The 14,376-nt window shown below is 45.6% G+C and overlaps 2 protein-coding genes across 16 annotated transcripts in view; both read right to left on the bottom strand.

Moving 5' to 3' along the window:
- mta2 (metastasis associated 1 family, member 2) overlaps positions 1 to 8,859 on the bottom strand; it is a 56,892-nt gene extending 48,033 nt beyond the window's left edge. For all 13 annotated transcript variants that reach the window (XR_014552842.1, XR_014552843.1, XR_014552844.1 and 10 more), the window contains exon 1: positions 8,477 to 8,859. Coding sequence is in view for 1 of the 13 variants with exons in the window: in XM_083640251.1 (XP_083496377.1) it covers positions 8,477 to 8,504 (28 nt within the window). In the remaining 12 variants the exon portion in view is untranslated. The remainder of the gene's footprint in view (positions 1 to 8,476) is intronic.
- Positions 8,860 to 10,371: 1,512 nt separating this feature from the next.
- Positions 10,372 to 14,376, bottom strand: part of eml3 (EMAP like 3) — a 58,430-nt gene continuing 54,425 nt past the window's right edge. For all 3 annotated transcript variants that reach the window (XM_083640596.1, XM_083640597.1, XM_083640598.1), the window contains one exon: positions 10,372 to 13,755. In XM_083640596.1, the coding sequence (XP_083496722.1) occupies positions 13,552 to 13,755 (204 nt within the window). In that variant the 3' untranslated portion in view covers positions 10,372 to 13,551. The remainder of the gene's footprint in view (positions 13,756 to 14,376) is intronic.

Below are 14,376 nucleotides of genomic sequence, written 5' to 3'. Positions count from 1 at the left end.
ATGCATCAATGGAACAGAGAGTGTATGACAGACAGAGGCTGTAGAGCTCTAATGGATCAATGGAACAGAGAGTGTATGACAGACAGAGGCTGTAGAGCTCTAATGGATCAATGGAACAGAGAGTGTATGACAGACAGACAGTAGAGCTCTAATGGATCAATGGAACAGAGAGTGTATGACAGACAGAGGCTGTAGAGCTCTAATGGATCAATGGAACAGAGAGTGTATGACAGACAGAGGCTGTAGAGCTCTAATGGATCAATGGAACAGAGAGTGTATGACAGACAGAGACTGTAGAGCTCTAATGGATCAATGGAACAGAGAGTGTATGACAGACAGTAGAGCTCTAATGGATCAATGGAACAGAGAGTGTATGACAGACAGACAGTAGAGCTCTAATGGATCAATGGAACAGAGAGTGTATGACAGAGGCTGTAGAGCTCTAATGGATCAATGGAACAGAGAGTGTATGACAGACAGAGGCTGTAAAGCTCTAATGGATCAATGGAACAGAGAGTGTATGACAGACAGAGGCTGTAAAGCTCTAATGGATCAATGGAACAGAGAGTGTATGACAGAGACTGTAGAGCTCTAATGGATCAATGGAACAGAGAGTGTATGACAGACAGACTGTAGAGCTCTAATGGATCAATGGAACAGAGAGTGTATGACAGACAGACTGTAGAGCTCTAATGGATCTATGGAACAGAGAGTGTATGACAGACAGACTGTAGAGCTCTAATGGATCAATGGAACAGAGTGTTTGACAGACAGAGACTGTAGAGCTCTAATGGATGAATGGAACAGAGAGTGTATGACAGACAGACTGTAGAGCTCTAATGGATCAATGGAACAGAGAGTGTTTGACAGACAGAGACTGTAGAGCTCTATTGGATCAATGGAACAGAGAGTGTATGACAGACAGAGACTATAGAGCTCTATTGGATCAATGGAACAGAGAGTGTATGACAGACAGAGACTATAGAGCTCTATTGGATCAATGGAACAGAGAGTGTATGACAGACAGAGACTATAGAGCTCTATTGGATCAATGGAACAGAGAGTGTATGACAGACAGAGACTATAGAGCTCTATTGGATCAATGGAACAGAGAGTGTATGACAGACAGAGACTATAGAGCTCTATTGGATCAATGGAACAGAGAGTGTATGACAGACAGAGACTGTAGAGCTCTAATGGATGAATGGAACAGAGAGTGTATGACAGAGACTGTAGAGCTCTAATGGATCAATGGAACAGAGAGTGTATGACTGAGACAGACAGAGGCTGTAAAGCTCTAATGGATGAATGGAACAGAGAGTGTATGACAGACAGACTGTAGAGCTCTAATGGATCAATGGAACAGAGAGTGTATGACAGACAGAGACTGTAGAGCTCTAATGGATCAATGGAACAGAGAGTGTATGACAGACAGAGGCTGTAGAGCTCTAATGGATCAATGGAACAGAGAGTGTATGACAGACAGAGGCTGTAGAGCTCTAATGGATCAATGGAACAGAGAGTGTATGACAGACAGACTGCAGAACTCTAATGGATCAATGGAACAGAGAGTGTATGACAGACAGACTGTAGAGCTCTAATGGATCAATGGAACAGAGAGTGTATGACAGACAGAGGCTGTAGAGCTCTAATGGATCAATGGAACAGAGAGTGTATGACAGACAGACTGCAGAACTCTAATGGATGAATGGAGCAGAGAACGAGGCCACCCTGGGCTTTGATATGGATCACACCATCTGCCCTCCTGGAACACACCTCAGTTTAATTTTCCACGCTCCTCGCAATCTGGACACCCAGAGTCCATCAGTCTGATGAGAACTAATAAGACTCTGGGACAGACAGACAATATTTTGGGGTTTCCACTGTAGTGGATGTCTGCACCGAGACTTCAGCAGCTTCCATGCGCGGCGGTCATTATTTACAGTTCAATTGACACAAGAATGGAGTTGGAGCTGATCAATTGTAGGTGATTTAGGTCCAGAGACAACATTTTGGGTAGTAATAATAACAATAAATAGCTGCATATGGGAAAGTCATCGGACTGTAAACAATGGCGGAAGGGGCAGGACGTCTGCTCTACAGCGGTAACGCCGAAATATGGGCCGTCTGTCCTAGGAATAGCGGGGGAAAAAAGTATCTTCTGAAGTGCAATAACGCATGAATAAATAATGTTGGATATCTGAAGTGCAATAATGCATGAATAAATAGACCATTTTACTGTTTGTAAACAGCGATGACGTATTTTGTGGACGGAGCCGAACTCGCGGAAAAGCGCGCTGAAAAAGTTACAACTAGCGGTTCAGCTGTCATAGAAATATGGCGGATGCCGACACCTCCTCCACATATTTTAAAGCGTTGCCAGCAACAGACAGGTTACCTGACACAAATAAGCTAACTCTTTCAATGGGGTGAGGTTTCTTGACCCGTACTCACCGTCAGGATGGGTCTAGGGCAGGCAACATTTTCTTTCCAGAGGGCCATACTACTGACTTGCATCAAGTAAGCCAAGGGTCACACATTGGACATCATACCTGCCAACACTCCTGATTTTCGCCGGAGTCTCCCTATTTTTAACCCTCTCTCCCGTTGTGATTGGTAATTTCTTGTTAATCTCCACATATAATAGTGATACAAATCCAATGACTGTAGCAGATGAGATTTATTAACATAATTCTGCCTTTTGTTGAGTTTTTTGGGGCTTGTTTTCTTTTTCTTTGAGAAGCTTGGGGGCCGGATTGAGATGGTCCGGGGGCCAGGTCCGGCCCTGGGGCCGCATTTTGCCCATGTATGGTCTAGGATCCAAACATCGCCAAAGTTGCAGTGCTGGACATCGTCACTCATATTCCTAGTGGGAATGTCCAGCGTCTACACGCATACGGCACAAGACATCTTTTTCCTGTATTCCGCAGTTTTGGATAGCATGATGCGTGCGTAACTAACCCTGTGACGTCCACTGTAAAAGGGTCTATAACGATGGATATCTGAAGTGCAATAATGCATGAATAAATAACGATGGATATCTGAAGTGCAATAATGCATGAATAAATAATGGGAAGAAGGGAAAAAAATCTAAGAAGAACTGGAAGAACAGAAAAGGCTCATCAAAAAATCTATACATCGATATCAAACCAATATTCCTTTGAAGGAACTGATATCGATTTATAAATGGCAATATCAATCAATCTTTTAATATAATGCCTTTTTCTGCGGATGCTTGAAGCTTTAACCCCGTTAGAATCTTTTGAGAATCTCTTTCATATCCAAGCATCGAATCATTTAATTCTGTATAGAATCAGAAGTCGAATGGAATCGGGGGACCCTTATGTACGGGAATCGTACTGAATGGGGGGAAATCAGTGGCGGTATCCAGCCGTAGTCCTGAGTGTTTGTTGTGAACGCATGCGGCTGGAGTGGCGCAGTGTGCCTGCCTGGTGCTCGAGGGTGAATGAAGAGGAGGGAGCCCTTTGACTAATCTCTGGGGAAGATAATGATCTTACGTGCAGGCGGAACACTGTGTGCTGCTTCTGTAGCGCTGTTAATATAGGCACACACACACACACACACACACTGCACCAGCAAACCACAACAAAAGACATTCTTTATGAACAGTCCATGGACACTCACCTCACAAACATCCGACTCAGATCTGTAGCGGAATGTAATTAATATCTAATTATCCTGAGTAATAAGGTTAGTAGTAGTGTGATGCTTGATGTTTGTCACAAAACAAAAGCACTGGAGGAGGGCTGCACATCATATTGCGATTATACTGCTATATTGCTATTACGATATGCGATACAATTTTAGTGGGAATGGGTATTTTTTTGTATTACATTTTCACTGGAAAAAGAATGATGTGATTTTTTGCTGGGGTCTGTACCAAACAAGCATGTTCCCTTACGTGTGGAGAATAGGATTTGTAGGCCGGGGGGCATCTCTGTAGCACCACAATGCTTCATTTAATGCTATGTTGATGTGACACATTTTATTTGTCCTAAAAATAATAATTGCAGCTCGCTCCTGCGATTTGGATATTGCACTTGGCCATATTGAGATTTTGATTTGATTAATTGTGCAGCCCTACACTGGAGCACTGGCCTGGATCAGACTGAGCATTCTCAATCAGGAACAGTGGCATTGATTCCCTCCATAAGCTCGCTTTGGCCATAGATCAGCATGATACATTCCCTAGCTGTCAAAAGGGTCCTTTAGTGATAAAATAGGACCCCTGCCTGACTGCCTGTCCAAATCCATTCAAAGCGGGACTGCACGGGCATGGCTGGAATAATAATAGATTATTTTGCCATACATTGTGATCACTGATCATGATTGAGGAGATGAAGATGGGAGGGGGGGGGGGATCACGTTTACTCGATTTGAACAAAATTATTTTACTCCTCTTTGGCATCACATCACATCCTGGGTGAAAATGTACAAGAACATAATATTTTGAGGGAACCTTTTAGGCTGGAGATATCCTTGCTTTTAACTATGCATTTGTTTGCAGAAATGAACGCTAGGCGTCCGCTCCAAACGGACGCAGCCACGCAGGACAGCTATCATGCGCATGCCAACGTGTAGTTAAAAAAGCAAGTATATCTCGCCAGGGCGTCCCTCAATATTTTCAGTTTTCAGACAGACGGCAGAAATCACTGGAAGCCCCACCGATCGTCACACATCTCATTTATAAATGCAGCCACGTGTCCTGGGACATTATTTCCTTCACTGGAGAGAGAGAGAGACACCAGCTGACCGGAGAGAGACACCAGCTGACGCTGTCAGCTGGACTTCACTGATAACGGTTTGCACTTTGGGGCCATATCAGAAGAAACACAATGCTACTGGCAAACAACATTACTGTTAAGGCCTAGCCCAAGGCTTATATACTGCCCATTACATTAGTTTCACTTTTGCTTTTGAATTCCGCAACCAAACAACTCCACCTTGTTAAAGTGTACTGTGGGCTACTTCAAAATACATGTGTAAGTCATGACTCATATAAGTGTATGCTTGTTACCAATGCTCTCATTGCAATAGTACATATTAGGCTAGATTAATTGTTTGGCTACCATGACATTTGATTTGCCACACCATACAACATTCCTTGTCATAGCAATTCTGAAGCACACATGATCCACCAAGCTGCGCTTAACCCTTTCCATCACGCCTCGGTTCGGGGGTTTACTGTGGTATATATCTGTCAATCCCGTTCGCCTCAGAGACCCCGCAGCTTTGGAACAATAGAATAATGCTCTAATGGTTTCCTCGTGCAAACACTCCCAGAGAAAGTTGTCCTGTCGACGGTGCGCGAGACGGGCTCATATATGGCACAAGTAGTAAGTAGTTCGCTGGGGCAGCCTGTGGGGGGGGCTGATGGGCCACGGGGGCCGGGGCGGCCACGCTGGAGGATGCTACCTGCAGCGGCACACAGACGCCGTCTCATGGCCAATGTGACTGCAGGGAGCGGGGGGAGGGGCGGGGACTAATGGGATATGCAATCACTTTACAGTAGAGGAAACCTTCACACCACTGAGGCTAAAATTACTAGCACACCCGAGTCTATTTCAATTGGTGACACAGAACCAGACATCAGATAGCACAACAGCAATGCTGAAAACAGTCACAGTTGTCAGTTGTGATCATAAACTATTCCAGGTGTGTTTTTCACGGCCACTGCACCAACATCCACGCCAACATTCAATATTACATTTTATACTCAGTGTTTTAGTTGCTTCTCACAGACTTTTATTTTTATCGGGACAGGGGAAAACCTCTGAAACTATACTTAGACCATCATGGGACACTAAAACTCTCAACCCTCTACTACTGAAACAACCCAATAAAAGGCTATATTGCCAAAGTCATGTACCAGTATAACCGTTATAAAAACAAAACACTAAGTATAGGCACTCTTACTAGTCAAGTAATGCTGCTAGAGAGAACGATATCTGTTGTAGATATGAGTGATAGTCATCACACTAGTCAGTAGTGTCTGCGGTACAACTATTCACACTCAAAGAGTTTAGTCTCCAGTTGCAACTAGACTGCAATTTTTATGGACTGCAATTCAAAAAAAATATTTTGGAGGCAACTTTTGCCCCCACTGTCTAAAAACTCAGGGCATTTACAAAATTTGGGGGCCACTTAAAAAAATAGTAATTAGTGCATAAAGTCGCTAAAGCGTAGTGTGAACACCAGCACTGATTGTGTGAGTGTGTTCTTCATCGTCGTCTTCTGGCAACCAGCTTGCAGGTGCCGAGTGTGTGTTAAAGGCCTGACATGGTTCCGCGTCATCGCCAGCGGTGACGGGTGCGCCGCAGCTGGTCGGCGCAGCTCGGCAGGGGGGGCGTGCAGCTCCTCAAAAAAGTGACTAGGCGGCGTCGACGCGGACGTGAGTTTGAGTATGTACAGTCTCGCTGTCGCCGCTAGTCGGCGGCAAGGCTGCGCAGAACCCTGCAAAGGCCTTTAGAGATGGAAATTAAATAAAATTATCAAAATATTGGGGGCCTGGATCATGGTTTTTGGGGGCATTCTGAGATTTCTTTGGGGCATTTTTGCCCTCGCCCCTGCCTATATTCCTACACTGCTGCAATTAAATACCGTATTACAATAGCCAGTAAATGCACTGATTGAAACATGATGAGAAGCCCTGCATGGCTGCTGCAGCCAAAACAAGGCAATGTAAGCGATGCATTTCTCTTTTGACTATCAGATTTAATAACTGCGTGTTACAGTATCACAGTTTTACAAAACCCAGTCACCCACCATAAACCCTTAAATGGTGACAAAAATCCTAAAGTAGGACATTGCTGAAGTAGTGTTTACATTATGCACATAATAGATGCAGCCTTTTTTAGAGCAGTATTTAATCAGCATGACCTAAATAGGCTACAGTACAGACTCTTATGGGACCTTACACAACGACAAGCCTGTCTGAATGTCTCATTGTCAATTCAGCCATCGCTGCCTAAGAAAACAGACTCAAGCCAGGTACAGCTAGCCTTCACAGTCTCACACAGACGATAGAATAAATATTGATCACTTGCACTGCATCGATAATGTGACAAACCAACATCCACAATTAAGTCCATGTAACGTTAGAGTTGCCATGTAACGTTACGTTACCCACGGCCCATGCCAGGCATGCATGCATGGAGAGAGATCCAGCGAGGCAGTTGGTCGCCTTTAGTCGCACGTTTACCGGCGTTTTGACGGCACGTCGTTAGGTCAACCAAGACGAGTGTGTTGAAAAGTGTTCTTAAACAAACAAGAGGTTTGATCCCTACGTTACAAACCCGGTGACCAGCTGGTTTACGTTCACATTACTTTAAACTTGGACCGAGGTAGTTTGCCTCCATATGGCTCGGAGTACTTTCTGTCAGAAAATACAGGCTGCAAGTAGCACCGAGGCTAGTAGCAAGTCCGTTAACTTTGAGATGTCTATCGTGCAAATGACGTTTAGGAAACGGCTACTAGCGTGTCGGTTAGGGCTTCACCAAACTAACCTTTTTCCCTGCTTCTTGTAATGATAAACAGTGGCGAGCTACTAACCATTAGCTAACTAGCAATTACGAATTACAAGAAATAGTCAGACCCGTGGCTAACTGCTAATGTGTGTAAACTAACAAAAGTTAGCAACTAAAGTGAGCGAACGCGACTAGCGTCAGCTAGTTATCTATTGCATAATAAGCTGTATGGCAGAGTCGATAACCAAATCATCTCATCCCAATAATAAAGCCAGTCGGTCAGTTGAAGCTATCACGGAAATGGCTAGCTTTAGCCAGTGGCTAACCGCACAGCAGCTAGTAGCTCAGCTAGCTAGCTAGCCCCGGTACGTTCCGTTCTCTCCCCCGTATTGTACATCACGTTACGGGACGCCAAACTGGAAGAAATCTGCCAATATACGTTTGCATTTCTTACGGGGAAATGTAGATGCATGTATTATATCTTTATTACGACGTAATACATTTCCATAGTCGCTACGAGCCACTTTTCAATTCGGCATAACGTTCCACATCAGTACATCAAGCAGCATTTATTTGTATCAAATTGCAACTTTCAGAGTAACGTTATTTTGGTGGCAGAAGATAGTGGGAATATATAGACAAGACCGTCCTTAAAGTTGATATTTCACTTAAATAAACGCTGCTTAATGTGTTTGATGCATGCCGGAGTAGTGTGGCTCATAATCATTAATATGAAAAGATCGTAACGTTACGCCAAGTTGTGGGACTTCTGTATATTTGCCGATGAACAAGTCCACGTTAAATTGCCGGATTTTCAGCATGTCATTTGGGGTGAGTTTCTCCCCATGTAGCCGTTAGCTAGATCACGTTAGCGTTGTTAGCAGCTAGCTAAGCGTGTAGCAGACAGACTGGCCACCTTGCTGCCAGCCGAGCCGACACGAACAATCAGGTTTGTGGGGGGGCTCTTCAACATGTAAAACAGTCCTTACCTCCCACTCGGTACATGTTGGCCGCCATTCTCTCGTAACCCTGAAAAAACAGCGACCCAGGGCTTTCCCCACCCCGCGTCAAAAGATGTCGATGTGGGTCTGTTTTATTCCTTCATTTATCGTAGACACCCCCGCCGCGAAACAAAGCCGGCTCCGGGCACACCGTGGCGGGTAAAAAAGTTGAAAGTTTCCGTTAGCAGCGTTCCGGAGGTTCTCCCCAAAAAAACACCGTCTTTGTTTTCGGTCCCTCAGACGACCTTCCTCTCCTCTTCCTCACTCACTCACTCATTCACACATACACACACACACTCAGCTAGCCTGTCTCTTACTCCACTCTTCCTCCCATCCTCTGCTCCCAGCTTCATCCTCCTCTTCTTCACCTCCGCTCAGTTCAACACACACTCTCACACACATACACACACACTGGCTGCTGGCCCCCTTCGCTCGTTCGGTACACGTCATCTTCGGAAGTCGTCGACAATCTCCGGCACCGCACAATCAACTTTTTATTGACCAGTTTAATAACCAATAGATTTATAACGTGAAATATAGGCTCTCTCTCTCTCTCACTCTCTCACTCACACTCTCATACACTCACACACACACACACACACACACACACACACACACACACACACACACACACACACACACACACACACACACACACACACACACACACACACACACACACACACACACACACACACACACACACACACACACACACACACACACACACACACACACACAAGGAGAGCAAAACAAGATAAGCCTACTACTGCACTATGCCCTCATAACTTCTTGCAAGCAATAAGAAAATCAAGTCTAATATTAGCATAAGAGAGCTATCTAATTCCATTGAATAGCCATTGAAATGTATTTCCAGTTTCACCAAGGTCTTTTACTATATTCTGTGGTCACTTTTTTAGCCAATGAAATTAAATAATGAGATCACTCTCCACTGTTAGGTATCTCCCCCACAGAAGAGATGCGACAATGTATTCAAATTGCATGAACTGGATTGAATTTGTCATTCTCCCATTGAACTGTTGAATCGAAACAGTGTGTGTGTGTGTGTGTGTGTGTGTGTGTGTGTGTGTGTGTGTGTGTGTGTGTGTGTTTTAAATATAAATAAAAAAAGTGGCACAAGAGAGCTCAGCAGGCCAAAAGTAGAACAATCAAGAGAAAAGGGGTGTTGCGTTTTGTGCCCGTTTATTTGATTGAAAATGTACAGTTTGTAAACTGTTTCAGTACACATGTACATTACTTTGTGATTACATTTAGCTCCTAATATCCAAGAAGCTCCTTTTTTCTCTTATTTTAAATAAACAAATTCTAAAAATACATTTGTAAGACACAATTTGAAATCTTGAATATCTTGGGGGGAAAAACGGTTTGGAATTGAATGTAGCTCAACTTTCAAATTCAGTTCGCCCTTTTTGGGGGGCAAAAATGCCCCCAAATAAATCTCATAATGCCCCTAAAAACCATGATCCAGGGGCAAAAATGGACCCCAATATTTTTGATAATTTTATTTTCATTTCATTTCCATTTTCATCTCTAACACACACTCAACACCTGCACGCTGGTTGCCAGAAGAAGACGTGTTGTTCACACTACACTTTAGCAACTTTATTCACTAGTTGTTAATGTTGTTAATTGTTAAAGTTGCCCCCAAAATATATTTTTAATTTCCTACACTGTCTGAGACACACATCCTGAGTTTTTAATCTGTACTGCATTTGTTTGGGGGTTCTCCACATATAAAAGTTTGGGAACCCCTGGATAGCAGCTTCTCAAGTGACGGCCAACAGAGCACAACCATGCGATTCCTGGAGCAGCACTGCAGTGCCACTACTGACATACACAAAACAATACAGCTTCCAGTCTTTAGTCATTTATTGGGAGCAATATCTTGATAGATAGTACATCACAGTATTCCAAAAGTTCTTTTTAAATACAAAATTTTATAAAAGTAATCACTTCAAAGTGTACTGATCTGCTATTAAAGAGTCAGAGATGCCAAGCATTTATTCCAACAGGTTTATCACAGTCTGTCTAACGCAAGCACAAGAAGGAAAGTTACGAACGTAACTATGGTTCAATGAATCCTGGCTGACTGCCAGAGGTGGTGCTTTAAGCACTGGATATCTCCAACGCGCACATGCACAGGTCGAGTACCTCTATTCACCTTATTCTTTGCCCATACAAGGATGCTTCTGCATGACGTCATTTTGTAATCCGGTTTTAGACACAGAAGTAGATTACCCCTACCATAGTCATTTTTAGACTTGCCAAAAAGCTGTTTTCAAGCAAAAAAAAAAAAAAATGTTTTAAAGTTTGAATATTTTTCGGGTGAGAACGTAACATATATGTGCCCAGTTTATCAGAATAACGCCTATTTGGAAATATTTAACGAGCAGCGAGGACTGGGAGCCCTGGCTGTGCTGACACCGGTCGGACTAGCCATCTGTCAAACCCTGTAGGCTACTGGCAGTGAGAAAACACTGTCGACGTGCTTTTGTAACTAACGGTAAATGCCGACCGGGTACAGCCATCGGCTCCTCGCAGCACTATGAACATGTAACTGAAGTTGGCCGCAGTGTAGCTTAATTCTGAATGTTGCCAAACTTCATTCATTATTATAGTGACGTTTTGTTTTGAAATTGGCCGCCAACTAGCGCTGAACCGGAAGAACAAATACAAATTGCGTGTAACGCGGAAGAGGGAAAAAGTGGGCGTGGTGAATAAGGTGAATACCAACAGAGTGGGGGGTTAAATCGTGCGAGCTGGATAGGCTGATTGAGGTGCGAGCGTGACATGACTTTAGGGAGGAATGCCACATTGGGCCCCAGAATGACGCCTGAGTCATCGGAGTTCCACCTCAGATATGAGTCACTCAGTCATAGAGAGAGCATGCAGCTCCTCAACACGCTTCACTAATTCATTGTAAGGAGAAGGGTAGCCTTCATCGATACCCACGTTAGCCCTGCTTGGGCCGAGGGGCTCAAAAGGAAGCCAAAATCAGGCATCCAGCACCCGGGGGGCAGGTCCCATGCTGGAGCTCTTGGGGCTCCTGGGGAACGCAGCCTCAGAACCCCCTGTAGGAAGAGGATGGTGCCCCACTGTGACATTATTGTCGACTCTAGTATGGAAAATAACAAAATGGCAGCGGCAAAGACCTTCAAGGTAGAGTGAGACTGACCATTGTCCCGGAGGAACTGCAAGAACTCCAGGATAGTAGGCACAGAGCAACGCCTCCTAGCTTCCCTCTTGCCTGGTACACCAGTCAGAGAACAGCCTCCCCGTGCTCTTGTACTGTAGGTGGTGGGTGGACGGTGCTCGGGCGGGCAGATGGTATTCCTGACAGCCTCAGAGCAGATCCCTCAGCAGTGGGTCGGGCCCTGCAGAGCGATCCCTCAGCAGTGGGTCGGGCCCTGCAGATGACACACTCCCAGTTGAAGGCGACAAGGGTCAGGATGCCAAATCCGACCCCCCCCCCCCCCCCGACAGGAGGTCCTTCCTGTCAGGTAGGCGCCATTGGCGAGCTGCAGCAGAGCCTGTGCAGCAGTGGAAACCAGGTCCTCCCTGGCCAGAAGGGGGGGGGGCACCAGAAGAAGTCTGTGGCCCAGCTGAAGGAAGCCTTGGTAGCATCAGAGGCGGCGGTGGGAAGGCATAAAGAGGACTGCCTGGCCAGATCATCCTGCCCCAGAGGGCTGGTCGCCTCTGTTCAGGAGGAGACCAGGGGGTAATGGGTCAACTTGGAGGCGAAGAGACCCACTAGTGCTGCTAGGCGCACAGCCCGAAGCTCCAGCACAGTGATGTGCCGTGTGTGGTCCTGAGCAGACCTCCTCTGCCGTACCATGCCCCATTCTGGGAGGCAGGCATCTGCCATGACAGTCTCTTTTGGTGGGACGGAATGGAGGCCATGGGCACACCCAAATGACAACAGACAGGTCTGACACAAACTAAATATGCTGGGAGTGGGAGCGAACCAACAATCTTCAGTGAACCGGGGGTTGTATCTATAACCTTAGGTTATCAACCCACTGAGGATGATGTGTGACGACCGAGGGTAGGAGGAGCGCCCCACGCTAGTAGACCCGCCGTGCCCCGTGGAAAGATCAGCTTGTACCAGCCCCTTGGAGGGTGAACAATGCGCAACTCCGACCAACGGAGTGACGGGCTGCCCACGACTAGCTAAGAGAAATTCCAACACTCATCAAGCAGATGCTACAAACAAGTAGCCGTCACAGCGACGTTAATGTTACTGCAGAAGCAAAAAAGGAACAGATCCTCTGATGACGGCGAAAGATATAGCCTTCCTGGGGTCATGCAGGGGTCACAGGTGACTCTTCCCGGGGTCATGCAGGGGTCACAGGTGACTCTGTCGGTATATAGGTACTCCACCTTGCACACGCGCGAGACGGAGATATGGAGTGATGAAAGCACCTCCTCTGGCAGTCAGGAAGGATGAAATAGAACAGCTTTAATATTAGCGGAGATGTCGACCAAACACTGAAGAGTACAATAAACTATGCATATTACGCAGGAGTCCTTTTAAAGCGTAAGGACACAAGCCACAAGGCAGCACTTTGGTAAGTTTGGTAAACGGACGTTTGAATTAATTAAAAACGACTCAACTAAAATAGCGGAATGTTCATTGAAACCAACATCGACGATAGAAGCCGAGTCATGTTCTGTACCAGCAAACATATTTGACCGCTTCCGGTGAAATTCACCAGAAAATATTCTGTGTTCTGGTCAAAGCACACTGTCCAGTTTCACAAGGATTTGACATGATCGTGGAGGAGCTGACGTGTAAAAGTAATAATGGACAAACTTCCAGACAAGTCCTCTACATGTACTGGATGAAACTGCCACAGCAGTGGCACCGCAAGCTGGTGTCCACTCTATCTCTCCCTCTCTCTCTCTTTCACTGTGCATGTAAACAGTTCCTCCCTCTCTCTCTCTCTCTCTCTCCCTCTCTCTCTCTCTCTCTCTTTCGCTGTGCGTCTAAACAGTTCCTTCTCTTTCACCTCTAACAAACGTCACATTTGTTGTTTGCGTCCTTAGGTGGCGGCGGGCTCCGGCGAGCTGGCGGAGGAGGAGAGCGAGGCCAGCCTCTCCCGGGTGGTGTCGCACGCCCCGCCCTGCACCCGCCACTGCAGGATGCAGGTGTCCTTCCCGCCCATGGAGAGGAGGTGGGAGTCGTTGTGGGTGAAGCAGACATTGGTGACGTGGCTGCCGTGGCCCTCGTACCTGTGGCTCGGCGCCTGGAGGAGGGGGGAAGAAAGAGTTGCAGAAAGAGGAACATTTTGGATGGAACTTCTGAGCATGTTGTGCAGTTCTGGGCCACACCCCTATCAGTGATGTCAAATCAGGTGTTTGGGACATAGCATTCTAATACAATTATTTCTAGCTGCCATGATGCCTGATGGGTGCTTCTTCCGCTTCCGGTGTAATAGACTGTTTTACACTCTATGGTTTTAACTTGACAAAAAAAACATCTATGAGGATTTTACAGCAGAGCCATTCTGCTCTACAGCCGTGTCGTTCGGGTGCTGGGATAACGTAATGCATTGTGGGTAGTCGGCTACTGTGGCTAATGCTAGCGGCTAGCGTAATAGTTACTTTACATGGCAGTAAAACGCCACTGAATGACCAAATTGATTTAACTTTTAACCATTTCGAGTAACACTGTTTCCATACGGACCCCCAGCGTTGGTTAGTTGTTTATAACGTGACTATATTTATAACTTTTATAACGTACTCCAGTTTCCGGTTTATAATTCGGGTCTGCAGCCGAGTATAACAAAGGAAATGGCAAGCTGCAACAATAAGTCACGTTAAACCGGACCTTGTAACCACAATTATTTTTTACAGTGGGGCATTCA

Source organism: Poromitra crassiceps (assembly GCF_964638095.1).
Source record: "Poromitra crassiceps genome assembly, chromosome: 7".
Lineage (NCBI taxonomy): Eukaryota > Metazoa > Chordata > Actinopteri > Beryciformes > Melamphaidae > Poromitra > Poromitra crassiceps.
Note: the sequence above shows the minus strand (reverse complement) of the source record. Positions and strands in the feature narration are given on the sequence as shown.